The sequence below is a fragment of the Oncorhynchus clarkii genome, unplaced genomic scaffold, assembly GCF_045791955.1.
Source record: "Oncorhynchus clarkii lewisi isolate Uvic-CL-2024 unplaced genomic scaffold, UVic_Ocla_1.0 unplaced_contig_2530_pilon_pilon, whole genome shotgun sequence".
In the NCBI taxonomy this organism is placed as follows: Eukaryota; Metazoa; Chordata; class Actinopteri; order Salmoniformes; family Salmonidae; genus Oncorhynchus; species Oncorhynchus clarkii.
The window spans coordinates 164,575-192,482 of NW_027261135.1; the positions used below are offsets into that span (position 1 = coordinate 164,575).

General features: G+C 45.8%; 1 protein-coding gene across 2 annotated transcripts; it reads right to left on the reverse strand.

Moving 5' to 3' along the window:
- Window positions 1–99: 99 nt before the first annotated feature.
- LOC139405164 (stromal interaction molecule 2-like) lies at window positions 100–26,704 on the reverse strand. Of its 2 annotated transcripts, none has more exons than XR_011633863.1 (13): window positions 25,129–26,614; window positions 18,418–18,548; window positions 17,521–17,632; window positions 15,277–15,388; window positions 14,651–14,766; window positions 13,751–13,928; window positions 11,890–12,067; window positions 9,169–9,330; window positions 7,716–7,816; window positions 6,335–6,579; window positions 4,656–4,848; window positions 1,274–4,381; window positions 100–1,067 (listed from the first exon to the last, which is right to left on the reverse strand). XR_011633863.1 is itself a non-coding variant. In XM_071147582.1 (13 exons), the coding sequence occupies exons 2-13, from the start codon at window positions 25,283–25,285 to the stop codon at window positions 3,145–3,147; spliced, it is 2,922 nt and encodes a 973-aa protein (XP_071003683.1). In that variant the 5' UTR covers window positions 25,286–26,226; window positions 26,286–26,704; the 3' UTR covers window positions 102–3,144. The 2 variants fall into 2 exon arrangements, 1 of the variants encoding a protein (XP_071003683.1); XM_071147582.1 differs by having other exon boundaries at window positions 102–4,381; window positions 25,129–26,226; window positions 26,286–26,704.
- Between the last annotated feature and the right edge of the window lie 1,204 nt (window positions 26,705–27,908).

Here is a 27,908-nt window from a genome sequence, read left to right on the forward strand (position 1 = left end):
ACTTAAAAATAAAAATATGAGAGAGGCCTGTAATTTCCATCATAGGTACACTTCAACTATGACAGACAAAAGGAGAAGAAAAAATCCAGAAAATCACACTGTAGGATTTTTATGAATTTATTTGCAAATTATGGTGGAAAATAAGTATTTGGCCAATAACAAAAGTTTATCTCAATACTTTGTTATATACCCTTTGTTGGCAATGACAGAGGTCAAACATTTTCTGTAAGTCTTCACAACGTTTTCACACACTGTTGCTGGTATTTTGGCCCATTCCTCTATGCAGATCTCCTCTAGAGCAGTGATGTTTTGGGGCAGTTGCTGGGCAACACGGACTTTCAACTCCCTCCAAAGATTTTCTATGGGGTTGAGATCTGGAGACTGGCTAGGCCACTCCAGGACCTTGAAATGCTTCTTACGATGCCACTCCTTCGTTGCCCGGGCGGTGTGTTTGGGATCATTGTCATGCTGAAAGACCCAGCCACGTTTCATCTTCAGTGCCCTTGCTGATGGAAGGAGGTTTTCACTCAAAATCAGTGCTGTTTTTCCTAGAAAATCGTGCAATACGTTTTGTTAATGGAGCCTTTAGGCTTTATGTCTTTTTTATTAAAGCTGTGTGTCACCCACTACCCAAGGTGTTTTAGAACAATTACATTTATTCCCTTATTAAAAATGTGAATTCTCAATTATGTAAAAAGGTTATCTTTACTTTTATCTGTAGCTATGTTTTAGCATTTTATTTGAGAATATAACCAAGCCACCAAGCAATAAATACTTACAAAACAATGAAACATTTGAAATGTTGTTAAAATTATTTTTAAAATTCATCATTATCAATGCATACAAAGTTTCCTTTCAATAAAGTATTTTAGTCCTTTTCTGGGACCTTGACTTGGTCAAGACTTTCTTTAGATATAGTTGACTCTATCCTAGACACCCAAGACTTTCTTTAGATATAGTTGACTCTATCCTAGACACCCAAGACTTTCTTTAGATATAGTTGACTCTATCCTAGACACCCAAGACTTTCTTTAGATATAGTTGACTCTATCCTAGACACCCAATACCTTCTTTAGATATAGTTGACTCTATCCTAGACACCCAAGACTTTCTTTAGATATAGTTGACTCTATCCTAGACACCCAAGACTTTCTTTAGATATAGTTGACTCTATCCTAGACACCCAATACCTTCTTTAGATATAGTTTGACTCTATCCTAGACACCCAAGACTTTCTTTAGATATAGTTGACTCTATCCTAGACACCCAAGACTTTCTTTAGATATAGTTGACTCTATCCTAGACACCCAAGACTTTCTTTAGATATAGTTGACTCTATCCTAGACACCCAATACCTTCTTTAGATATAGTTTGACTCTATCCTAGACACCCAAGACTGTAAAACAGTCAATAAAATACATTTTATTTAATTACCAAACAAGTAAAAGATGTCATGAAAAAACATTTTTACATAAAGGTTTTGAGAAACTATCCCCCCTTCAAACCCAGTTAACCAATCACCTTGAAAAGAAAAACTGGACTTCCACAAAGATGAAGAACAGAACAATTCTCAAAAAACAAGCTAATTTAAATTAGATACATTTTGTTTAAAAAAAGCTCAGTTACAAAAGAAACCAAAAGCAACAGGTCTGGTGGTTAGAGTGTTGGGACACTAACCGAAAGGTTGCTAGATCAAATCCCCGAGCTGACAAGGTAAACAACCTGTCGTTCTGCCCCTGAACAAGGCAGTTAACCCACTGTTCCTAGGCCGTCATTGTAAATAATAATTTGTTCTTAACTGACTTGCCTAGTGAAAAAAAATGTTAAACACACTTTTCAACTAATTTCCAGATTTTCCCTCTTGATTCTGGGAATCTTCTTACCAGGATTCAAGGAAAACCTGGGAAACCTAAATGTTGCAACCGTGCACATACTAGAAATCTCCCCCCAAGCAAAGCTCTGTGACTGCACTGAGAAAAAGGTATAGGAACCATTGAACAGCACTGTGACTGCACTGAGGAAAAAAGTCAAGGAACCATTGAACAGCACTGTGACTGAACTGAGAAAAATGTCTAGGAACCATTGAGAAGCACTGTGACTGAACTGACTAAAAAAGGTCTAGGAACCACTGAACAGCACTGTGACTGCACTGAGGAAAAAAGTCAAGGAACCATTGAACAGCACTCCCCCAATCCAAATAAACTACAGTTGCTTCTATCGTACAGGAGAAGAGCTCCAAAGAAATGCTCCCTAGTCAAGAAATAAATATCTCAGCTCTTAAACACCCAACGCTGAACATAGGAGGCGATCAAACATGGTATGGGATCACACTGCTTCCATACGAAGCTGAAAACGGGACACCCATCATTGGTCTACTTATTAAGACTTCCTTGCAGAGACAACATTTGGGCACCATGGGTTATCTTACACACTTCATCCTCTTTGTCCCTCTGAGGACAATACTATAAAAGCAGGATCAATGAGTTAGCCAGCTAACTTGCCTAAACGTTATGAAAATAGCTTTAAGCTTGAAATGGGCATTGTCTAATTGACTAAACAACCAAAGACACACGTATCTAAGTTTAGCTTTTCTTAAATGAACCAGAAAATTAATAGTTATTTCTGGTTATTTATCAAAGTTAGATGGTTAACTACGGTTGATTAAAAGATAGCTGGTTAATTGATTCTGCTTTGTAGTACCAAAATAGTACCGAAACTATAGCATCGACTGTGTTCCTGTTTTCAGAGTATTCAGTCTAGTACGAGATTAATCCGTTTTAGAGACTGCTATGTCAACTCAAGAGGTACCTGCCCGTTGGTACCTGCCCGTTGACTGCCAAAATAACATGTTGTCCGGCAATCTGCGCGTTATCGGCCAGAACACTATTTTTCTGGGTTTCAAAAATCAGTCTTTGTTGGCTTTGAAAAAAAATTAGCAATCCTATTGCTCATGTTTTTTTCTTTCAAACATGTAATCCCAGCCAAACAGTCCGTGTCGTTTTTTTTGAAAAATCAAATCTATAAGACTAATGTTCATGTTTCCTCTCAGCTTTTCCTGGCTGAGGTCTTATCCAGAGTTTCATAGCCTCAAGAAACTTCCTGGTTAAAGAATTTACATTAAAGTGTTTAAATTCCAGTTACCGGTCAGAGATTGTTCAGGCCCCCTTGTGGCAGTTCTGGGGTATGATCTTTCCTCTTCTTAAAAAGGCTCTTGAGTTTGGACGACTTCGTGCTTTTGTCTTTGTCCTTTTGGTGCCTCTCGCCTCTCATCTCCGGGGGCAACGTGTTTAGGGACCGGCTGCTCCTCGGGGGCGGCACAGGAGGATTCCCTTCTCGCTCTCTTCCTTCCGTGATCCTCTGGGGCAGGTCAGGGGTCGTTGCTGGGGTGATACAGGACTTCTCCAGAATACCGTCATACACCAGTTCGGTCAGGTGGTCGGAGGTATAAGGGTCAGGTGTCTGGGTTTGTTTCCATGGTGTGGACAAGGTGAGGTCAGGTTGTCCGAACTGACCCCAATCCAAAACCTGGGGATCGTGAACCACCTGGGACGACACCGTATACTCCTCCCTGGATATCCTCCGTTTGGGGATTTCTGGGGTACTGTCGACCCTGTCCGGGTAGATCTTCCCAGTGGGAGTGTCTATGGATCTGTCAACCTTATCGCTGTTTGTTCGTCTGCTAGTGTGAGAGCACATCTCATGGTGTTCGTCTATCGATATCTTCCTCGTGGCGGCAGATGGTGGTTCCACTGGGAACTCCATCTTCTTACTGAGCATCTTGTGAGAAGAGTTGCTGTCCAGATGAAGGGTCAGTTTGTCTCTGGCCATCGCCATCCTCCTCTGAGCGCCGTCGGCTAAGAAGTCCACCTCCTCTCGGGATATCCTTCTCGTTGGGGTTCCAACGGCCGCCACCATTTCTTCTCTGGGTCTTCCTCTCATGGAGTTGTTGAATGAGGCTTCTCCCCAGCTCTCTCTCATCATCTGCCTGGAGCCGGTGTCCAGAGACACACCGATCACGTCTCTAGATAGAAGAGACCTCTTCTTTGAGACGTGAGTCTCCAACGGAACCTCGTGACACTCGTCTCTGAATGACTTCCTTGAGACGTTGTCCATCGAACGACCCAAGACCTTTGTGGCTGCTGCGTCGGCGGGGGGGTCCATGGAAGTCTCACTTTTGACTCTTTGCATTTTCCTTGGAGCACTGTTGTCCACAGAAGAATAGTCCGGCTCGTCTTTAGATGATGTCTTCAATGTGGCTTCATCCAAGGAAGCTTCCAGTTCTTCTCTAGATATCTTACAAACGGGGGATTCCGTTCCGGAAGGTTCTGATGACCTTCTGCTGACAGGAGGGGTCCTGTCAGAATAAATTACCTGAGAATCTCTGTAGAGAGAAGGAGAGAGAGAGGGGGAGAGAGAGAGGGGGAGATGGGGAGAGGGGGAGAGGGGGAGGGAGAAGGAGAGACAGGAACATATATAGAGAGACAAAGATTCCATAAAGGTTCACAAAGTTTCAATCATACATTGAAAATACTGTAAGTGTCACCATGAGTCACCTTGTAATCTGTGGACACAGAGAAGCATTGTAGAAAATTGGAATCCGAATTGAAACTTCAGTTTATTTCCTAAATTGACTGAATTGAAATTGTGCGACTCACCCCCTCCACTGGGCGTTGATGAAGATCTGCTCCTCTTCCTCGAAGCAGGGGAGCGTGGTGTGGATAGGGATCAGGATATCGGGGTCAGAGTAGGAGGATGAGGAAGAGGAAGGGGAGGCGTGTCCAGAACGCCGTTGACGACACACGGTGGAGGTAGAGCCACGAGAGCGAGGGGAGCGCTTCATTGGTGGAACTAGGGTTGCAAAGGGAAGGGAACATACCCCATAACTTTTTAACTAAATCTCTGAAAAATGTGGGACAAATTTTGGGGACAATTTTGGTGAATTTTTTTTATTTTGTTAATTTTATGGAAAACCTATTAATGGAAAACCTCGCAAAAATAAAACTAAACCTGATTCAACTAAGCAGCTAATCACTTAAACCTTGAATCAGATATGGCAGTGGTTCTCCAACCTCTCCTCAGGACTCCCAGCTGTTCCCAACCTCTCCTCAGGACAACTAGCTGTTCCCAACCTCTCCTCAGGACTCCCAGCTGTTCCCAACCTCTCCTCAGGACAACTAGCTGTTCCCAACCTCTCCTCAGGACTCCCAGCTGTTCCCAACCTCTCCTCAGGACAACTAGCTGTTCCCAACCTCTCCTCAGGAATCCCAGCTGTTCCCAACCTCTCCTCAGGACAACTAGCTGTTCCCAACCTCTCCTCAGGACTCCCAGCTGTTCCCAACCTCTCCTCAGGAATCCCAGCTGTTCCAAACCTCTCCTCAGAAACCCCAGCCATTCCAAACCTCTCCTCAGAAACCCCAGCTGTTCCAAACCTCTCCTCAGGACTCCCAGCTGTTCCAAACCTCTCCTCAGAAACCCCAGCCGTTCCAAACCTCTCCTCAGGACTCCCAGCTGTTCCAAACCTCTCCTCAGAAACCCCAGCCGTTCCAAACCTCTCCTCAGGACTCCCAGCTGTTCCAAACCTCTCCTCAGAGACCCCAGCCGTTCCAAACCTCTCCTCAGGACTCCCAGCTGTTCCAAACCTCTCCTCAGAAACCCCAGCCGTTCCAAACCTCTCCTCAGGACTCCCAGCTGTTCCAAACCTCTCCTCAGAAACCCCAGCCGTTCCAAACCTCTCCTCAGGACTCCCAGCTGTTCCAAACCTCTCCTCAGAGACCCCAGCCGTTCCAAACCTCTCCTCAGGACTCCCAGCTGTTCCAAACCTCTCCTCAGAAACCCCAGCCGTTCCAAACCTCTCCTCAGGACTCCCAGCTGTTCCAAACCTCTCCTCAGAAACCCCAGCCGTTCCAAACCTCTCCTCAGAAACCCCAGCCATTCCAAACCTCTCCTCAGGACTCCCAGCCATTCCAAACCTCTCCTCAGGACTCCCAGCCATTCCAAACCTCTCCTCAGGACTCCCAGTCGTTCCAAACCTCTCCTCAGGACCCCCAGCCGTTCCAAACCTCTCCTCAGGACCCCCAGCCGTGCCAAACCTCCCCTCAGGACCCCCAGCCGTACCATGTGTTTGATCTATTCCAGAGCTAGCACCTGATTCAACGTGTGAACTAATCGTCAGGCCCTTGACTAGGTATGGGCATAAGATTGATTACCACGGTGTTTCCCATAAACATACACTCACCGTGCTGTAAATCTGTTTGCATAAACATGTCTCCTTAATAATGACCATATTATATTCTCATTATATTGACCAACTGAGCGACTGATTGCTATAACCTACCTAAGATGGATGCTGAGGGGTCTTCCATCAGATCCTCCAGAGAGCCTTGTATTGTTTCATGACAGGAAGGGAAGGCGGGTACAGACACCCTGGGCATCGCCACCCAGTTAGAGTCTGAATACAGTGTGGCTGTCAGGCTGGCCAGGCCAGAGTTCCTGAGGAGAGGGAAACCACACAGACGCTCTATCTGTTGCCAGCGGTGGAGACGCTCCCGTAGGCAGGCCGTGACTTCTGATAGGGCGTTCCTGTGAGGGATGACAAATGCACAGTTTATGTCAGCTAGTTAACGTCTGGTAGGGCGTTCCTGTGATCCAACACACAGGTGCAGACTGTTATAATATAGTAACATGTCAGCTATGTCAACACAACAGACATTAGTTTAGTATGTTACCGTGACACAACGAAGTCAAATCTGTTACAAAAACTCCGTCACAAAACCACGTCGGCTCCGTCCCAAAACCCACGTCAACTCCGTCACAAAAACCCACGTCAACTCTGTCACAAAAACACGAGAACACCAACTGCAACTCACAGTTGTGGACCGTTGGCACAGATGAATGAACAACAGCACAACATGGGAAAATTGAGCTTCTGATGTAATCAAATCAGAAAATAGCCTCCATGTAAGTAAGAGAGTAAACAAGGTTTCTAGTTGAGGTTAGTTACAATGTAAGTAAGAGAGTAAACAAGGTTTCTAGTTGAGGTTAGTTACAAGTCCAGTGTCTTGGCTTCACATCAGTTCAAAAGACTGAAGAGTGACTGAAGAGACTGCCTGGGAGCTGTGTGGGAGAGCCAGGCAGATCAGCTCAATCAGATCACACAACTTTAATTCTGCCAATGAGAGGCCTACATTAAAACATATTCTGCATGCATGGTTAGGATTGGACAAAACGGATGAAAAGTAGATTCATGTCAAATTAAAATGTCCATTAGTCTAACGTGGAATTCTCGTCTCGTCACATTTCCATCGACTGAAATTCAAAGTAATGTGTTACAGTTATGGGTTTTTTCTCCAGGCCATCTGGTCTCGTTATCTTCATAGTTTCAGGCAGGAAAAATAGGTTGCTGACAAGTATTTTTTGTCATAGTTATTGTTGACTAAATTAACACTGTGTGTGTGTGTGTGTGTGTGTGTGTGTGTGTGTGTGTGTGTGTGTGTGTGTGTGTGTGTGTGTGTGTGTGTGTGTGTGTGTGTGTGTGATCTTGTTCTTCTATCCTCGTGGGGACCTGCTATTTTAAGCTTAGGGGTTAAGGGTTAGGGTTAGGGGTTAGGGTTAGGGTTAGGGGTTAAGGTTAGGAAAAAGATGATGTTGAATGGAAATCCATTTTTAGGTCCCCACGAGGATAGAAAAATGTGTGTGTGTGTCTCTCTCTCTCTCACTTGGCCTCCAGGATCTTGGTGTCAACATCGTCCAGTGAGGAGCTGTGAGCCACGTGGAATGTCCCCATGAGGGAACTCCTCTTCTTCTTGATCTTTTCTGCCTGGACAGGATATACACAGACCAAGGGGTTAATATGAGGTCACATCCTCCTGGTCATGTCCACACCAAGGGTTAATATGGAGGATAGATGACTTGTTTAATGCATTATCCTGGTCATGTCCACACCAAGGGTTAATATGGAGGATAGATGACTAGTTTAATGCATTATCCTGGTCATGTCCACACCAAGGGTTAATATGGAGGACAGATGACTTGTTTAATGCATTGTCCTGGTCATGTCCACACCAGGGGTTAATTACAGCCCCTATGTTCTTTCTTCCTACGTGAAGTCAGTGAAAGGAAATCAATCAGTTGATGAATCAATAAACTGATTGATTGGTTTACGTCTCTCTCCTACCTCCTCCTCAGCAGTGGCCAGCTGCAGCTCAGCACTGTGTTTCTTGACGTTGTAGTATTGGACCAATCAACCAACTAATCCACCAACCAACCAACTAATCCACCAACCAACCAACCGAACCAACCAATCAACTAATCCACCAACCAACCAACCGAACCAACCAATCAACTAATCCACCAACCAATCAACCAATCAACCAACCAACTAATCCACCAACCAACTAATCCACCAACCAACCAATTAATCCACCAACCAACCAACCAATCCACCAACCAATCAACTAATCCACCAACCAACCAATCAACCAACCGACCAACCAACTAATCCACCAACCAACCAATTAATCCACCAACCAACCAACCAATCCACCAACCAATCAACTAATCCACCAACCAACCAATCAACCAACCGACCAACCAACTAATCCACCAACCAACCAACTAATCCACCAACCAACCAACCAACCAACCAACCAACCAACCAACCAACTAATCCACCAACCAACCAACCAACTAATCCACCAACCAAACAATCAACTAATCCACCAACCAACCAATCAACTAATCCACCAACCAACCAAACAACTAATCCACCAACCAACTAATCCACCAACCAATCAACCAACCAACAAACTAATCCACCAACCAACCAATCAACTAATCCACCAACCATCTAATCAACTAATCCACCAAGCAACTAATCAACTTATCCACCAAACAATCAACCAGCCAACCAACAAACTAATCCACCAACCAACCAATCAAGTAATCCACCAGCCAACCAATCAAGTAATCCACCAACCAACCAACCAATCAACTAATCCACCAACCAACCAATCAACTAATCCACCAACCAACCAACCAACCAACCAATCAACCAACCAACCAACCAACCAATCCACCAACCAACCAACTAACCAACTAATTCAACAACAAATCAACCACCCACTCAACTAATCCACCAACCAACCAACCAACTAATCAGTAGTCTCCTACCTCTTCCTTGGCTGTGTTGAGCTGCAGCTCAGCGCTGTGCTTCTTGATGTTGTAGTACTGCACCTCCACCTCGTGGGTCAGCTGTAGCCAGAGCTGTAGGGCCTCCGGGACAGACCAGTACGCCATCATGTCCTTCTCTGCCTTCTTTAATGCTCCCCGAACCTAGATACACACACGCACACACAGGGTTAGGTAGTGTTAGGTAGTGTTAGGTTAGGTAGGGTTAGGTAGGGTAAGGTTAGGTAGGGTAAGGTTAGGTTAGGTAGGGTAAGGTTAGGTAGGGTAAGGTTAGGTATGGTAAGGTATGTTAGGTATGGTATGTTAGGTATGTTAGGTATGGTAAGGTTAGGTAGGTAAGGTTAGGTTAGGTATGGTAGGGTTAGGTTAGGTAGGGTTAGGTACGGTAGGGTTAGGTAGGGTAAGGTTAGGTAGGGTAAGGTTAGGTAGGGTTATGTTAGGTTAGGTAGTGTTAGGTTAGGTAGTGTTCGGTTAGGTAGTGTTCGGTTAGGTAGTGTTAGGTAGGGTTAGGTTAGGTAGGGTTATGTTAGGTTAGGTTAGGTAGTGTTAGGTAGTGTTAGGTTAGGTAGGGTTAGGTAGTGTTAGGTTAGGTAGGGTTAGGTTAGGTAGGGTTAGGTAGTGTTAGGTAGGGTAGGGTTAGGTTAGGTAGGTAAGGTTAGGTAGGGTAAGTTTAGGTAGGGTAAGGTTAGGTAGTGTTAGGTTAGGTAGAGTTAGGTAGGGTAAGGTTAGGTAGGGTTAGGTTAGGTTAGGTAGGGTAAGGTTAGGTTAGGTAGGGTAAGGTTAGGTAGGGTAAGGTTAGGTAGGGTTAGGTTGGGTTAGGTAGGGTAAGGTTAGGTAGGGTAAGGTTAGGTAGGGTTGGGTTAGGTAGGGTAAGGTTAGGTTAGGAAGGGATGTTAGGTTAGGTTAGGTAGGGTAAGGTTAGGTAGGGTTGGGTTAGGTAGGGTAAGGTTAGGCTAGGTAGGGTTGTTAGGTTAGGTTAGGTAGGGTAAGGTTAGGTAGGTAAGGTAAGGTAAGGTAAGGTAAGGTAAGGTAAGGTAAGGTTAGGTTAGGTTAGGTAGGGTAGGGTAAGGTTAGGTTAGGTATGTAAGGTAAGGTAAGGTTAGGTAGGGTTACGTTAGGTAGGGTAAGGTGAGGTAAGGTAAGATAGGGTAAGGTGAGGTAGGGAAAGATAGGGTAAGGTTAGGTAAAGTAAGATAGGGTAAGGTAGGGTAAGGTTAGGTAAAGTAAGATAGGGTAAGGTTAGGTCAAGTAAGATAGGGTAAGGTTAGGTAAAGTAAGATAGGGTAAGGTTAGGTAGGGTAAGGCTAAGTAGGGTATGGTTAGGTAAAGTAAGATAGAGTAAGGTTAGGTCAAGTAAGATAGGGTAAGGTTAGGTAGGGTAAGGTTAAGTAGGGTAAGGTTAGGTCAAGTAAGATAGAGTAAGGTTAGGTCAAGTAAGATAGGGTAAGTTTAGGTAGGGTAAGGTTAGGTAGGGTAAGGTTAAGTAGGGTAAGGTTAGGTAAAGTAAGATAGGGTAAGGTTAGGTAAAGTAAGATAGGGTAAGGTAGGGTAAGGTTAGGTAAAGTAAGATAGGGTAAGGTTAGGTAAAGTAAGATAGAGTAAGGTTAGGTAAAGTAAGATAGGGTAAGGTTAGGTAAAGTAAGATAGGGTAAGGTAGGGTAAGGTTAGGTAAAGTAAGATAGGGTAAGGTTAGGTAGGGTAAGGTTAAGTAGGGTATGGTTAGGTAAAGTAAGATAGAGTAAGGTTAGGTCAAGTAAGATAGGGTAAGTTTAGGTAGGGTAAGGTTAGGTAGGGTAAGGTTAAGTAGGGTAAGGTTAGGTAAAGTAAGATAGGGTAAGGTTAGGTAAAGTAAGATAGGGTAAGGTAGGGTAAGGTTAGGTAAAGTAAGATAGAGTAAGGTTAGGTAAAGTAAGATAGGGTAAGGTTAGGTAAAGTAAGATAGGGTAAGGTAGGGTAAGGTTAGGTAAAGTAAGATAGGGTAAGGTAGGGTAAGGTTAGGTAAAGTAAGATAGGGTAAGGTAGGGTAAGGTTAGGTAAAGTAAGATAGAGTAAGGTTAGGTAAAGTAAGATAGGGTAAGGTTAGGTAAAGTAAGATAGCGTAAGGTTAGGTAGGGTAAGGTTAGGTAGGGTAAGGTTAGGTAGGGTAAGGTTAGGTTAAGTAAGATAGGGTAAGGTTAGGTAAAGTAAGATAGGGTAAGGTTAGATAGGGTAAGGTTAAGTAGGGCAAGGTTAGGTAAAGTAAGATAGGGTAAGGTTAGATAAAGTAAGATACGGTATGGTAAGATAGGGTAAGGTAAGGTTAGGTAAAGTAAGATAGGGTAAGGTTAGGTAAAGTAAGATAGGGTAAGATTAGGTTAGGTAAAGTAAGGTAGGGTAAGGTTAGTCTGCTCAGTTGTTAGGTAGGGTAAGGTTAGGTAAGGTTCTCTACCTGCTCCAGCTCTTCCTCTGCGTATCTCAGTCTGCTCAGTTGTTAGGTAGGGTATGGTTAGGTAGGGTATGGTTAGGTAGGGTAAGGTAAGGTTCTCTACCTGCTCCAGCTCCTCCTCTGCGTATCTCAGTCTGCTCAGTTGTTAGGTTGGGTATGGTTAGGCAGGGTAAGGTAAGGTAAGGTTCTCTACCTGCTCCAGCTCCTCCTCTGCGTATCTCATTCTGCTCAGTTGTTAGGTTGGGTATGGTTAGGCAGGGTAAGGTAAGGTTCTCTACCTGCTCCAGCTCCTCCTCTGCGTATCTCAGTCTACTCAGTTGACTGACGGCTCCAGCTCTGAGCCGATGGAGTCTGTGCGCCTCCTCCTGGGCTCCCATGATCTCATCCCTCATCTTCTCCTCCAGGTTCTGTTTCTCCTCTGCCACGCTACGCTTCTCCTCCTGGGCCTGCTCCAGCCTGGTATCATAGCAACAGCCTGGTGTAATAGCAACAACCACATACTGGGCCTGTTCCAGCCTGGTGTCATAGCAACAGCCTGGTATCATAGCAACAACCACATACTGGGCCTGCTCCAGCCTGGTGTCATAGCAACAACCACATACTGGGCCTGCTCCAGCCTGGTGTCATAGCAACAGCCTGGTATCATAGCAACAACCACATACTGGGCCTGCTCCAGCCTGGTGTCATAGCAACAGCCTGGTATCATAGCAACAACCACATACTGGGCCTGCTCCAGCCTGGTATCATAGCAACAGCCTGGTATCATAGCAACAACCACATACTGGGACTGCTCCAGCCTGGTGTCATAGCAAAAGCCTGGTGTCATAGCAACAGCCTGGTATCATAGCAACAGCCTGGTGTCATAGCAACAGCCTGGTATCATAGCAACAGCCTGGTATCATAGCAACAACCACATACTGGGCCTGCTCCAGCCTGGTGTCATAGCAACAGCCTGGTATCATAGCAACAGCCTGGTGTCATAGCAACAACCACATACTGGGCCTGCTCCAGCCTGGTGTCATAGCAACAGCCTGGGATCATAGCAACAACCACATACTGGGCCTGCTCCAGCCTGGTGTCATAGCAACAACCACATACTGGGCCTGCTCCAGCCTGGTGTCATAGCAACAGCCTGGTATCATAGCAACAACCACATACTGGGCCTGCTCCAGCCTGGTATCATAGCAACAACCTGGTATCATAGCAACAACCACATACTGGGACTGCTCCAGCCTGGTGTCATAGCAAAAGCCTGGTGTCATAGCAACAGCCTGGTATCATAGCAACAGCCTGGTATCATAGCAACAACCACATACTGGGCCTGCTCCAGCCTGGTGTCATAGCAACAGCCTGGTATCATAGCAACAGCCTGGTGTCATAGCAACAACCACATACTGGGCCTGCTCCAGCCTGGTGTCATAGCAACAGCCTGGGATCATAGCAACAACCACATACTGGGCCTGCTCCAGCCTGGTGTCATTGCAACAACCACATACTGGGCCTGCTCCAGCCTGGTGTCATAGCAACAGCCTGGTATCATAGCAACAACCACATACTGGGCCTGCTCCAGCCTGGTGTCATAGCAACAGCCTGGTATCATAGCAACAACCTGGTGTCATAGCAACAGCCTGGTGTCATAGCAACAACCACATACTGGGCCTGCTCCAGCCTGGTGTCATAGCAACAGCCTGGTATCATAGCAACAACCACATACTGGGCCTGTTCCAGCCTGGTGTCATAGCAACAGCCTGGTATCAAAGCAACAACCACATACTGGGCCTGCTCCAGCCTGGTATCATAGCAACAACCACATACTGGGCCTGCTCCAGCCTGGTATCATAGCAACAGCCTGGTATCATAGCAACAACCACATACTGGGCCTGCTCCAGCCTGGTATCATAGCAACAGCCTGGTATCATAGCAACAGCCTGGTGTCATAGCAACAGTCTGGTATCATAGCAACAACCACATACTGGGCCTGCTCCAGCCTGGTATCAGGACGAGGACACGCGTTAGCAACAAACACACACACATGTTAGGAACAAACACACATACAGGTTAGCAACAAACACACATACAGGTTAGCAACAAACACACACACACACACCCCTCAATACACACACAGTCATAGAGACTCACTGTTCCTGTAGTTCTCTGAGGCTGAGCTCAGCACTCTGCAGACTCTCCAGGTCCTTCATCATCTTGGAGATGTGGACTTTGGAAGCTTTGTTCTGGACCTGAGAGAACCAGCAGCCTCCTACACCCATCATCACAGAAACTATCAGCAACAAGTCCTTCATGTAGTTATGGGGTGGGCCTGAAGGAGGAGAGGAGGAGGAGGAGGAAAGGAAGGAGGAGGAGGAGGAGAGAGAAGGAGGAGAGAGAAGGAGGAGAGGAAGGGGCAGAAGAGAGGGGGAGGAGAGGAGGAGCAGGAGAGAGGAGGAGGAGAGAGGAAGAGGAGAGAAAAGAGCAGGAGAGGGGAGGAAGAGAGAGAAGGAAGAGAGGAAGGAGCAGGAGAGAGAAGGAGGAGAGGGGAGGAGGAGAGGAAGGAGCAGAAGAGAGGAGAAGGAGAGAGAATGAGGAGAGAGGAGGAGAGAGGAGGAGGAGAGAGAAGAGGAAGGAGGAGGATGAGGATAATGATGATGACAGTCATGATGAAAGTGGAGGAGGAAGAGGAGGAGGAGAGGGGAGGAGGAAGAGGAGGAGGAGAGGGGAGGAGGAGGAAGATTATTTCATTTGTTTAGCGCTTCTCAATATAATCAGTGGACATGAGCAAATGCACAAAGTGTGTGTGTGTGTATGTGTGTGCGTGTGTGTGTGTGTGTGTGGTGTGTGCGTGTGGTGTGCGTGTGTGTGTGTGTGTGTGTGTGGTGTGTTGTGTGTGTGTGTGTGTGTTGTGTGTGTGTGTGTGTGTGGTGTGTGTGTGTGTGCGTGTGGTGTGTTGTGTGTGTGTGTGTGTTGTGTGCGTGTGGTGTGTGTGTGTGTGGTTGTGTGGTGTGTGTGTGTGTGTGTGTGTGTGTGTGTGTACTGTCTACACACGTATAGGAGCACCAAACAGCACCGCGTCCAGAGCCTTGATGTTGAGTTTCTGTTTGTCTCTCTGGTCCACGATCTTCAGCTGGCCACTCAGGAACGACGGCTCATTGGCTGCTATCCTGCACGCATCACAATAACACCAGCTCTGAGTGTTCTGATTGGATCTTTCTCCATCTGATTGGACTGTATTTCTCTTTCTGTTCTGATATTATTAATCATTGGCTGCTATCCTGCACGCATCACAATAACACCAGCTCTGAGTGTTCTGATTGGATCTTTCTCCATCTGATTGGACTGTGTTTCTCTTTCTGTTCTGATATTATTAATCATTGGCTGCTATCCTGCACGCATCACAATAACACCAGCTCTGAGTGTTCTGATTGGATCTTTCTCCATCTGATTGGACTGTGTTTCTCTTTCTGTTCTGATATTATTCAGCGTTTTAATTAGACAAATTGAGCTGCTTCGGATTTCTTTGTAATTGTATAGTGATGACTCAAAATCTACCAAATGGACATTGTAACTAGGGTGTGTTACCTGATTGGCCAGTAACTTTCAGTAAGAAGCTTTCTGATTGGCTGTGCCCACCAGGAAGTGCCTCTCTGAGGTTTCTGATTGGCCGTTCTCACCTGGGGAGGGTGTTGCCGTTGACTCTGAAGTCTTTAAAGTTCTTCTCGTACTGGGGCAGCTCTACAAACTCCCTGAGCCACCTCAACACCTCATCCTGAGTCCAGTTATGGACTGATAGAGAGAGGAGGGGAGAGAGGGAGGGGGAGAGAAGGGGAGAGAAGGAGGGGGGAGGAGGGGGAGAGAGGAAGGGGGAGGAGAGAGGGGGAGAGAGGGGGAAGGAAAGGAGAGAGGGGGAGGTCAGATGGGGATAGAGAGAGGAGGAGGGGGAGGAAGGGAGAGAGAGAGTAGGAAGGGAGAGAAGGGGAAGAGGTGGAGGAAGGGAGAGAGAGGGGAGGTCAGATGGGGATAGAGAGAGGAGGAGGGGGAGGAAGGGAGAGAGAGGGGGAGGTCAGATGGGGATAGAGAGAGGAGGAGGGGGAGGAAGGGAGAGAGGGGGAGGGGTAGAGAGGGGAGGAGGGGGAGGAAGGGAGAGAGGGGGGGAGGTCGGATGGGGATAGAGAGAGGAGGAGGAAGGGAGAGAGAGGGGGAGGAAGGGAGAGAGAGGGGGAGGAAGGGAGAGAGAGGGGGAGGAAGGGAGAGTAGGGGGAGGTCAGATGGGGATAGAGATAGGATGAGGAGGAAGGGAGAGAGAGGGGGAGGAAGGGAGAGAGAGGGGAGGAAGGGAGAGAAGGGGGAGGAAGGGGAGAGGGGGAGGAAGGGAGAGAGGGGGAGGGGATAAAGAGAGGAGGAGGGGGATGAAGGGAGGGAGAAGGAGAGGAAGGGAGAGAGAGGGTAGGAAGGGAGAGATAAGGGGAGTAAGGGAGAGAGGGGGAGGTCAGATGGGGATAGAGAGAGGAGGAGGGGGAGGAAGGGAGAGAGAGGGGAGGAAGGGAGAGAAGGGGGAGGAAGGGAGAGAGGGGGGGAGGAAGGGAGAGAGAGGGGAGGTCAGGTGGGGATAAAGAGAGGAGGAGGGGGAGGAAGGGAGAGAGGGGGAGGGGATAGAGAGAGGAGGGGGGAGGAAGGTCAGATGGGGATAGAGAGAGTGGGAGGGGATAGAGAGAGTGGGAGAGGATAGAGAGAGTGGGAGGGGATAGAGAGAGGGGAAGGGATAGAGAGAGGGGGATAGAGAGAGAGGGATAGAGAGAGAGAGGGGAGGTCAGATGGAGATAGAGAGAGTGGGAGGGGATAGAGAGAGTGGGAGGGGATAGAGAGAGGGGAGGTCAGATGGGGATAGAGCGAGTGGGAGGGGATAGAGAGAGAGGGGAGGTCAGATGGGGATAGAGAGAGTGGGAGGTGATAGAGAGAGTGGGAGGGGATAGAGAGAGTGGGAGGGGATAGAGAGAGGGGGATAGAGAGAGAGGGATAGAGAGAGAGAGCATGAGGGAGAGAGGTGGGAGGGGATAGAGAGAGAGGGATAGAGAGAGAGAGGGGAGGTCAGATGGAGATAGAGAGAGTGGGAGGGGATAGAGAGAGTGGGAGGGGATAGAGAGAGGGGAGGTCAGATGGGGATAGAGCGAGTGGGAGGGGATAGAGAGAGAGGGGAGGTCAGATGGGGATAGAGAGAGTGGGAGGTGATAGAGAGAGTGGGAGGGGATAGAGAGAGTGGGAGGGGATAGAGAGAGGGGGATAGAGAGAGAGGGATAGAGAGAGAGAGCATGAGGGAGAGAGGTGGGAGGGGATAGAGAGAGAGGGATAGAGAGAGAGAGGGGAGGTCAGATGGGGATAGAGAGAGTGGGAGGGGATAAAGAGAGGGGAGTTCAGATGGGGACAGAGAGAGTGGGAGGGGATAGAGAGAGGGGAGGTCAGATGGGGATAGAGAGAGTGGGAGGTGATAGAGAGAGTGGGAGGGGATAGAGAGAGTGGGAGGGGATAGAGAGAGGGGGATAGAGAGAGAGGGATAGAGAGAGAGAGCATGAGGGAGAGAGGTGGGAGGGGATAGAGAGAGAGGGATGGAGAGAGAGGGAAGGTCAGATGGGATAGAGAGAGTGGGAGGGGATAGAGAGAGTGGGAGGGGATAAAGAGAGGGGAGTTCAGATGGGGACAGAGAGAGTGGGAGGGGATAGAGAGAGGGGAGGTCAGATGGGGACAGAGAGAGTGGGAGGGGATAGAGAGAGTGGGAGGGGATAGAGAGAGGGGGATAGAGAGAGGGGGATAGAGAGAGAGAGGGATAGAGAGAGAGAGCACGAGGGAGAGAGGTGGGAGGGTTAGGTAATGAAGAAACTGTGAATGTAATAACAGATTGCGTAATCACACACACAGAGTACCTTCTGAGAACTTCCAGCCCCTCCACAGTTCCTCTATGGTGATGTGCTGGTCCTCTCTGTGAAGACGGCTGTGTTTGTTGGTCGGCTGCTGTTTCATGTCTTCGATGATGAACTACACACACACACACACACACACACACACACACACACACACACACACACACAAGATTATGAAAAGTTTACAGCTTAATGTCAAAAGGTAAACGTCTAACACACACTAAGCCAACTACACACAACCACGCATGTCTAATAAACAGTTCACACATCCTTAACCTTTCTAAGTTTCCACATTAGTTTGACGACTGTCAACTGCACCGGTGATAAGGACCAAGACGTTTTAGTTTAGAGATAAAATAGACTGGGTGTCTGGGTGTCGTGTGTGTCGTGTGTGTGTGTGTGTGTGTGTGTGTGTGTGTGTGTGTGTGTGTGTGTGTGTGTGTGTGTGTGTGTGTGCGTGCGTGCGTGCGTGCGCGTGCGCGTGCGTGCGCGTGCGCGCGTGTGTGTGCGTGTGTGTGTGCGTTCCACCATCTTGGAATCTATCCTTGGCTGTAATTGGATTCTTCATGTGACGGGAACAGGAATGTCGGCCACCCTCCCCTCCCGTCTCCACGGTAACAGCAACCCAATCCCATGGATCATCTAGCCCTGGACGACATTCTGATGAGTTCTGGAGTTCTGGGACAAACAGTCCAACATTCTACACTTCTAATCTGGACTCACTTAAAGGGGTTCTAGTGTCTGTGGCTTAAACAAACTGACAGGACAGGAATCACGAGACAGACAGACGGACTGACTGGTCGACGAGGACATACACACAGCATGTCACTGAATTAAAGACCCCTACCATCGGTTGTCCAATCAAAAACACACCTGAATCCCTCCTCCGTGGTTACGTACCTCCACGCTCTCCTCCACCTCTATCCCTCCATCCTGGTCGTCATCCATCTCTCTGTGGATGTTCCTCAGACCCTCCAGACTGTATCGGTCGGCCTCGTTCATACAGGGAGGTGACACCACCAGGCATGGGTCTATAGAGATGGTCAATCAACACATGTATCAATGTGTCAGGAAGCCCTTTCCTGCAGTCAATTGACCAATCAGCGCCCTCTAGTGGCCTCGTGGTGGAATGTTATTCAGATTTTTTCAGTATTAGTTTTAAAACAAAATTAACTGACAAAAAAAATTGGTGTTTCTGTCAAACTGTTTGGTTATATTTCAGTCTTCTGTGATGTATATGAAGTGTACATCTGGTGTTTCTGTCAAACTGTTTGGTTATATTTCAGTCTTCTGTGATGTATATGAAGTGTACATCTGGTGTTTCTATGTCTAACAGTTTGGTTATATTTCAGTCTTCTGTGATGTATATAAACTGTAATATTGGTGTTTCTATGTCTAACAGTTTGGTTATATTTCAGTCTTCTGTGATGTATATGAAGTGTACATCTGGTGTTTCTATGTCTAACAGTTTGGTTATAGTTTAGTCTTCTGTGATGTATATAAAGTGTACATCTGGTGTTTCTATGTCTAACAGTTTGGTTATATTTCAGTCTTCTGTGATGTATATGAAGTGTACATCTGGTGTTTCTATGTCTAACGGTTTGGTTATATTTTAGTCTTCTGTGATGTATATAAACTGTAATATTGGTGTTTCTATGTCTAACTGTTAAATCTGGTGTTTCTGTCAAACTGTTTGGTTATATTTCAGTCTTCTGTGATGTATATGAAGTGTACATCTGGTGTAAATCTGGTGTTTCTGTCAAACTGTTTGGTTATATTTCAGTCTTCTGTGATGTATATAAAGTGTACATCTGGTGTTTCTATGTCTAACGGTTTGGTTATATTTCAGTCTTCTGTGATGTATATAAAGTGTAAATGTGGTGTTTCTATGTCTAACAGTTTGGTTATATTTCAGTCTTCTGTGATGTATATAAACTGTACATCTGGTGTTTCTATGTCTAACAGTTTGGTTATATTTCAGTCTTCTGTGATGTATATAAACTGTAATATTGGTGTTTCTATGTCTAACAGTTTGGTTGTATTTCAGTCTTCTGTGATGTATATAAACTGTAATATTGGTGTTTCTATGTCTAACAGTTTGGTTATATTTCAGTCTTCTGTGATGTATATAAACTGTAATATTGGTGTTTCTATGTCTAACAGTTTGGTTGTATTTCAGTCTTCTGTGATGTATATGAAGTGTAAATATTGTGATGCAAACTCTAAATGTAATACATTTCAACTCTATATCTGACATGGTGCAGGTGTCTTCTTTTGTTTAAGCCCAGAACCATGTGTGTGAGGTGGATACTTTGTGACCCTGATTTAGGTCACTGCAGTACAAGGTTTATCAATACACACTACATGACCAAAGGGATGTGGACACCTGCTCGTCTAACATCTCATTCCAAAATCATGGGCATTAATATGGAGTTGGTCCCTCCCTTTGCTGCTATAACAGCCTCCACTGTTCTGGGAAGGTTTTCCACTAGATGTTGGAACATTTCTGCGGGGACTTGCTTCCATTCAGCCACAATAGTATTAGTGAGGTCGGGTACTGATGCTGGACGATTAGGCCTGGCTCGCAGTCGGCGTTCCAATACAATCCCAAAGATGTTAGACGGGGTTGAGGTCAGGGCTCTGTGCAGGCTAGTCAAGTTCTTCCACACCGATCTCGACAAACCATTTCTGTACGGATCTCGCTTTTTGCACAGAGGCATTGTCATGCTGAAACAGGACAGAATCGTCTAGAACATTGTTTGCTGTAGTTTCCCCTCACTGAAACTAAGGGGCCCAAACCATGAAGAACAACCCCAGACCAGTATTCCTCCTCCACCAAGCTTTACAGTTGGCACTACGCATTCGGGGTAGGTAGCGTTCTCCTGGCATCCGCCAAACCCAGATTAGTGCGTCAGACTGCCAGAGAACGAGTTTCCACTGCTCCAGAGTCCAATGTAAGAGAGCTTTACACACCACTCCAGCCAACTCTTGGCATTTCCCATGGTGATCTTAGGCTTGTGTGCGGCTGCTCGGGCCATGGAAACCCATTTCATTAATAAACTCCCAATGAACAGTTCTTGTGCTGACTGTTGCTTCCAGAGGCTGTTTGTAATTCAGTATTAATAAGTTCTGCAACCCGACGGACGGAGGATTTTTTACGTTTTACGTGCTTCGGCGCTCTTGACAACCCCGCTCTGTGAGCTTGTGTGGCCTACCACTTCGCGGCTGAGCCGTTGTTGCTCCTAAAACTTTATTTCACTGTAACCTGCCGTTCTTAGTCACTGAGCACCGACCGACACTGGATGTTCGTGGAAGTTGAAAAGTAGTTGAAATGTGGCCAGTCTGCCTTGTCCACAGAATTGTTTTTGTTTTTTGGTACGGTCTGGACCAGATATATATTTCAGCATCCACAGATGTCATTTTTTTAGGTTTGGTCCAGACTTGATTTGGCCCAAACATAGACATCCATGATTGGTTCAGTCCTACACTGTACTGTACACTTGAGTATAATACACACTAGAGTTACTGTACTGTAATGAACATAACTATAATCTACAGTACTCTCCTGCACAGTACTCTCCTGCACAGTACTCTCCTGCACAGTACTCTCCTGTACAGTACTCTCCTGCACAGTACTCTCCTGCACAGTACTCTCCTGTACAGTACTCTCCTGCACAGTACTCTCCTGTACAGTACTCTCCTGCACAGTACTCTCCTGCACAGTACTCTCCTGCACAGTACTCTCCTGCACAGTACTCTCCTGCACAGTACTCTCCTGCACAGTACTCTCCTGCACAGTACTCTCCTGCACAGTACTCTCCTGCACAGTACTCTCCTGCACAGTACTCTCCTGCACAGTACTCTCCTGCACAGTACAGTATTCTACTGTATTGTGCTTTACTGTACTGTAATGAACCAAACTATACTCTACAGTACTATCCTGTACAGTACTCTCCTGCACAGTACTCTCCTGCACAGTGCTCTCCTGTACTGTAATGAACCAAACTGTACTCTACAGTACTCTCCAGCACAGTACTCTCCTGCACAGTACTCTCCTGTACAGTACTCTCCTGCACAGTACTCTCCTGCACAGTACTCTCCTGTACAGTACTCTCCTGCACAGTACTCGCCTGTACAGTACTCTGCTGCACAGTACTCTCCTGCACAGTACTCTCCTGCACAGTACTCTCCTGTACAGTACTCTCCTGCACAGTACTCACCTGTACAGTACTCTCCTGTACAGTACTCTCCTGCACAGTACTCACCTGTACAGTACTCTCCTGTACAGTACTCTCCTGCACAGTACTCTCCTGTACAGTACTCTCCTGTACAGTACTCTCCTGTACAGTACTCTCCTGCACAGTACTCACCTGTACAGTACTCTCCTGTACAGTACTCTCCTGCACAGTACTCTCCTGTACAGTACTCTCCTGCACAGTACTCTCCTGTACAGTACTCTCCTGTACAGTACTCTCCTGTACAGTACTCTCCTGCACAGTACTCACCTGTACAGTACTCTCCTACACAGTACTCACCTGTACAGTACTCTCCTGTACAGTACTCTCCTGTACAGTACTCTCCTGCACAGTACTCACCTGTACAGTACTCTCCTGTACAGTACTCTCCTGCACAGTACTCACCTGTACAGTACTCTCCTGTACAGTACTCTCCTGCACAGTACTCTCCTGTACAGTACTCTCCTGTACAGTACAGTATTCTACTGTATTGTGCTCTACTGTACTGTAATGTATTCTACTCTACTCTATTATATTCTACTCTATTCTACTGTACCGTATTCTACTCTACTCTGTACTGTACTCTCCTCTAATGTACTGTACTCTCCTCTAATGTACTGTACTCTCCTCTAACGTGCTGTACTCTCCTCTAATGTACTGTACTCTCCTCTAACGTGCTGTACTCTCCTCTAATGTACTGTACTGTACTCTCCTCTAATGTACTGTACTCTCCTCTAACGTGCTGTACTCTCCTCTAATGTACTGTACTGTACTCTCCTCTAATGTACTGTACTCTCCTCTAATGTACTGTACTCTCCTCTAATGTACTGTACTCTCCTCTAATGTACTGTACTCTCCTCTAATGTACTGTACTCTCCTCTAACGTGCTGTACTCTCCTCTAATGTACTGTACTGTACTCTCCTCTAATGTACTGTACTCTCCTCTAATGTACTGTACTCTCCTCTAATGTACTGTACTCTCCTCTAATGTACTGTACTCTCCTCTAATGTACTGTACTCTCCTCTAACGTGCTGTACTCTCCTCTAATGCACTGTACTCTCCTCTAACGTGCTGTACTCTCCTCTAATGTACTGTACTGTACTCTCCTCTAATGTACTGTACTGTACTCTCCTCTAATGTACTGTACTCTCCTCTAATGTACTGTACTCTCCTCTAATGTACTGTACTCTCCTCTAATGTACTGTACTCTCCTCTAACGTGCTGTACTCTCCTCTAATGCACTGTACTCTCCTCTAACGTGCTGTACTCTCCTCTAATGTACTGTACTGTACTCTCCTCTAATGTACTGTACTCTCCTCTAATGTACTGTACTCTCCTCTAATGTACTGTACTCTCCTCTAATGTACTGTACTCTCCTCTAATGTACTGTACTCTCCTCTAACGTGCTGTACTCTCCTCTAATGCACTGTACTCTCCTCTAACGTGCTGTACTCTCCTCTAATGTACTGTACTCTCCTCTAATGTACTGTACTCTCCTCTAACGTGCTGTACTCTCCTCTAATGTACTGTACTGTACTCTAATGTACTGTACTCTCCTCTAATGTACTGTACTGTACTCTCCTCTAATGTACTGTACTGTACTCTCCTCTAATGTACTGTACTCTCCTCTAATGTACTGTACTGTACTCTCCTCTAATGTACTGTAGTCTCCTCTAATGTACTGTACTGTACTCTCCTCTAATGTACTGTACTCTCCTCTAATGTACTGTACTCTCCTCTAATGTACTGTACTCTCCTCTAACGTGCTGTACTCTCCTCTAATGCACTGTACTCTCCTCTAACGTGCTGTACTCTCCTCTAATGTACTGTACTGTACTCTCCTCTAATGTACTGTACTCTCCTCTAATGTACTGTACTCTCCTCTAATGTACTGTACTCTCCTCTAATGTACTGTACTCTCCTCTAATGTACTGTACTCTCCTCTAACGTGCTGTACTCTCCTCTAATGCACTGTACTCTCCTCTAAGGTGCTGTACTCTCCTCTAATGTACTGTACTCTCCTCTAATGTACTGTACTCTCCTCTAACGTGCTGTACTCTCCTCTAATGTACTGTACTGTACTCTAATGTACTGTACTCTCCTCTAATGTACTGTACTGTACTCTCCTCTAATGTACTGTACTGTACTCTCCTCTAATGTACTGTACTCTCCTCTAATGTACTGTACTGTACTCTCCTCTAATGTACTGTAGTCTCCTCTAATGTACTGTACTGTACTCTCCTCTAATGTACTGTACTCTCCTCTAATGTACTGTACTCTCCTCTAATGTACTGTACTCTCCTCTAACGTGCTGTACTCTCCTCTAATGCACTGTACTCTCCTCTAATGTACTGTACTCTCCTCTAACGTGCTGTACTCTCCTCTAATGTACTGTACTCTCCTCTTGATCGTTTGTCTTAAGTAACCTACTGTGTCTTTTATCTGTGATTGAAATTCCCTGTATACATAATCGTGTAGTGCGCACGAAAAAAAGACACTTGTAATTATAGAGTGACATGGTTTGTTAAATTCTAAAGTGACGCATCTAAATCGCAACGGAATTCCGTCATCATCACGCCCCACTCCAAAGCACATCTCTGGTCCTTGCCCTGCCGAAGTGCTCATCTCCAATTCTCAATGCCCAGTGGTTCCCTGCGTCTGAATGTGTCAATTACGATGAACCATCCCGCATCTAAACTATGTTTGGCTACAAGCAGCTGCGAGAGTACCATGCCACGCAACACCTGCGCCCATCTCCAATGCCCAAATGTCCTGCGAACTCAATGTGTCCCCAACTCCATGTGTCCCAGCGACTATAGAATGATAGGACCAGTCACCGAGGAGGTGTTGTTAAAACGGTACATTTCCACCATGCCAGTTTGTTTCTCAACATTGATGACTCCTCCTAAACACCGAGCTCAGATAACCGCTGAGTGAGCAAAACACGTGCATAACAGTTAACGGTTGTCACTCCCCTGTCTCCGCGAGATCCTGCTTCAGGACCCCGTGGTTGGAATAACTTATCTTGATTAATCGAAGATCTGCAGATCCTGGGCCAAACAAATGTAGCTAGTTTAGTTGCGCCTCGATTTACTTTTGGGGATATTCCACAGGTTCCACTACACCGGGCAAACTACGCACAGCTCAAGGATAAGAAAGTGTTGATGCTATTTGACCCAGATCTGCACTGATCTGACTCAAGTGGTTGTGTTTCAACTACATGTGTGGACCCATTGATTTTCACCTATCCAATCGTTGCTAGATCCATGTTGGAGCAGGGTTTACTTCAGGGTAATGAGGGTGTGTGGACGCATTTTTAACCTACGGCTATCCACGCTTACTGTCACCGTCAGTCATTCGGGGGTCATTTTTTACCTGTCGAGTCGAACACCGTTCTTTGGCCGGCAAATGTGAGTCCGAGTTCCGGGTCATTGTGGTGATAGTAGCCGCTGTCCTGGATGATTCCCTGCGAAGCCTCGAATAAGACCACGCGGAACAGAAGCAGGAGAACCGGGGAAAGGAGCAACATCATGGGGTTAAGAGAAACTCTCACCCCGGTGGGAGCGAGAGAACCGGGAGAAGATCCACAAAACAGATGTCGGCTAGACAAACCGAGACCCGGTTGGTTAACGATGTCAACTGCCAACACTCACATGCACCACCGTGCGCAAGTGTTCGGCGATCAGATTGAGCTATTAACAGAACCGTTATTCAGAGATGTGAGGCTAATGATTGGGTTCGGGTTGAGAAACTAACCAAGGGGATATGGTGAAATATTCGATAACATTATAAAACAACTCAACCGTTACATTAAAACTCCAGAAAGGGTTACAATTCCAACGGCTGCCAACAAGTTTTTATCCAAAAAAAGAAAATGGAATTGTCCCTAAATAACGTAGGCCTATGGGGTGTTCAAGTTAAATCATTATTTTAACCCTTATCATGGGTTACAACAAGAATGGTTTGAATCCAAGATTATTATATCCGATAAGAAATTCCAATAGAAACTTCGACAGCAAGGAAATCTGAGTGAGACCGAAGCTCTCTCTCCGCAAAATAAATCCACGGGTTGAATTTGATCGGGATTATGGAGATAAAAAAATCGAGCGTTCCAAAATTCAAAATCCAGTTCCAAAGTTCTAAATCCAGTTCCAAAGTTCTAAATCCAGTTTCAAAGCTCTAAATCCAGTTGCAAAGTTCTAAATCCAGTTCCAAAATTCTAAATCCAGTTCCAAAGTTCCAGTTCCAAAGTTCTAAATCCAGTTCCAAAGTGCTAAATCCAGGACCAAAACTCTAAATCCAGTTCCAAAGTTCTAAATTCAGTTCCAAAGCTCTAAATCCAGTTCCAAAGTTCTAAATCCAGTTCCAAAGTTCTAAATCCAGTTCCAAAGCTCTAATTCCAGTTCCAAAATTCTAAATCCAGTTCCAAAGCTCTAAATCCAGTTCCAAAATTCTAAATCCAGTTCCAAAGCTCTAAATCCAGTTCCAAAATTCTAAATCCAGTTCCAAAATTCTAAATCCAGTTCCAAAGCTCTAAATGCAGTTCCAACGCTCTAAATGCAGTTCCAGTGTGCACTGAAAGTTATTTGATCACACAGTTCAATATCCTGTCAAATACTGCAGTCATATACAATACCACGTTATAGAGATGGCAACTCTCCAGAGTTTTCCATGTAAATATATATTTTCTCTCTCTCTCTTGTTGTGACGATCTTGTGCGAAACTGTCACACACACAGAGAGAGAGATTAAATTACACTAACGGTAGCTGTCCCAGCAACTTGCACAAATACTCCGGCACACAATTTTTCCGGTCAACACTTGACTGCGTGTCCGTTGGATCCGTTTGTGCACGCGTGTATGCCTGCGTCAAGGCTAATTCCCGACTGTTTATTCATGTTTCCCAGACCCGAGGGTCATGTCATGTGGATGGGATTAACCAGTGTTTGGACACCTGTTAAAAGGCCTTCTCTGATGACGTCTATATCAGACACAGTAGGCTATTCGATGGAGTTAGAAATACTTGTAAATGGCTGCGTTCTACACACGCGCGCACGGACGTGGAGACACTGATGAACAGAGCAAGCGGACGAGGACGTCTCTCTCTGATTAGAGAAACAGGGTGTCGTCTTTCGCCCCGGCAACCCCCCTGAGAACCTAAAAATAATAAAGGGGGCCGGCTTTGGAGCTGACCTTTACCCTGTGAGCATGTGCAGGTGACAGTTGTCCATCCCTGGGAGTCAGCGGGCTCCGAAGAGCGTGGGGGGTTTGGGAGAGGGCATTATTACTGCGTGTGAACATTGTCACAAAGTATGTGTTTGAGACTATCAGGAAGCAGGGTGGGTGATTATAAAATATAATGTAGGGTGTTACGACATCCCAGTAAACATCACAGACACGTGCATGACCATTGTAAAGTATATGAAAGACCTTGCGCGTATTTGAGTTGATTTACAAAAGCAGAGGATTTCAGACGGAAGTCAACGATAGCAGTCAGGAGGGCGAGGAGGTGCATCTTCGACCATTCTAAAGTCACGACGCTGTAATGGTTTTCCAACGCGTTTAACCGCTAGGCTCCTGCCACCCCGTAATCACGAAACATCTAATTCTGTACACTGGAAGTCACACAATTAAATCAAAAAATATTTAGTTAGGCTAACGAAACTCTAGAACCGGATTTATTCATAGCAGATTGTGAATAAATGTATGTCATCTTTCGATCTGTAAAATAATAAAGAAAAGGTAGGCTATATTTATATATATATATATATTTAGCGAACAGTTGAAGAAGACAAGTACACCGAATTTAGACTACGAAACACTTACCGAGACCCAATCACCATCTCTTCAAATTAACTTTCTACATATAGTCCAGTTAACATTATGTATGAAATCGGCGTTGAATTGGTGTTTCAATGAGCATTGAAATGATGGACGCCATGTCCACCTAAAGTGGTAACAATTCACGAAGTGTTGATGATAGTAGTAGGATAAACTAAACGAACATATACAAATTATCAACTTCCACATTTTTATTAAAAGAAAATACTAATATTAAAACGTTTCAAATAAAATAAAAAACTCGATGCAATAATGTAATTGAACGCTATGGTACCTGGCCTTGATTTGAAGAGGAATGGGACCCCCAACCCTAGT

What these genes read in the sequence shown, in the direction of transcription:
- LOC139405164 (XM_071147582.1), bottom strand. Translation starts at nt 25,285, where the DNA reads ATGATGTTGCTCCTTTCCCCGGTTCTCCTGCTTCTGTTCCGCGTGGTC. An exon ending in AGGTGGAGGAGAGCGTGGAG is followed by an intron (nt 17,633 to 18,417) that starts GTACGTAACCAC and finishes GTGTGTGTGTAG; the next exon opens with TTCATCATCGAAGACATGAA. An exon ending in AACGGCAACACCCTCCCCAG is followed by an intron (nt 14,767 to 15,276) that starts GTGAGAACGGCC and finishes TGATGCGTGCAG; the next exon opens with GATAGCAGCCAATGAGCCGT.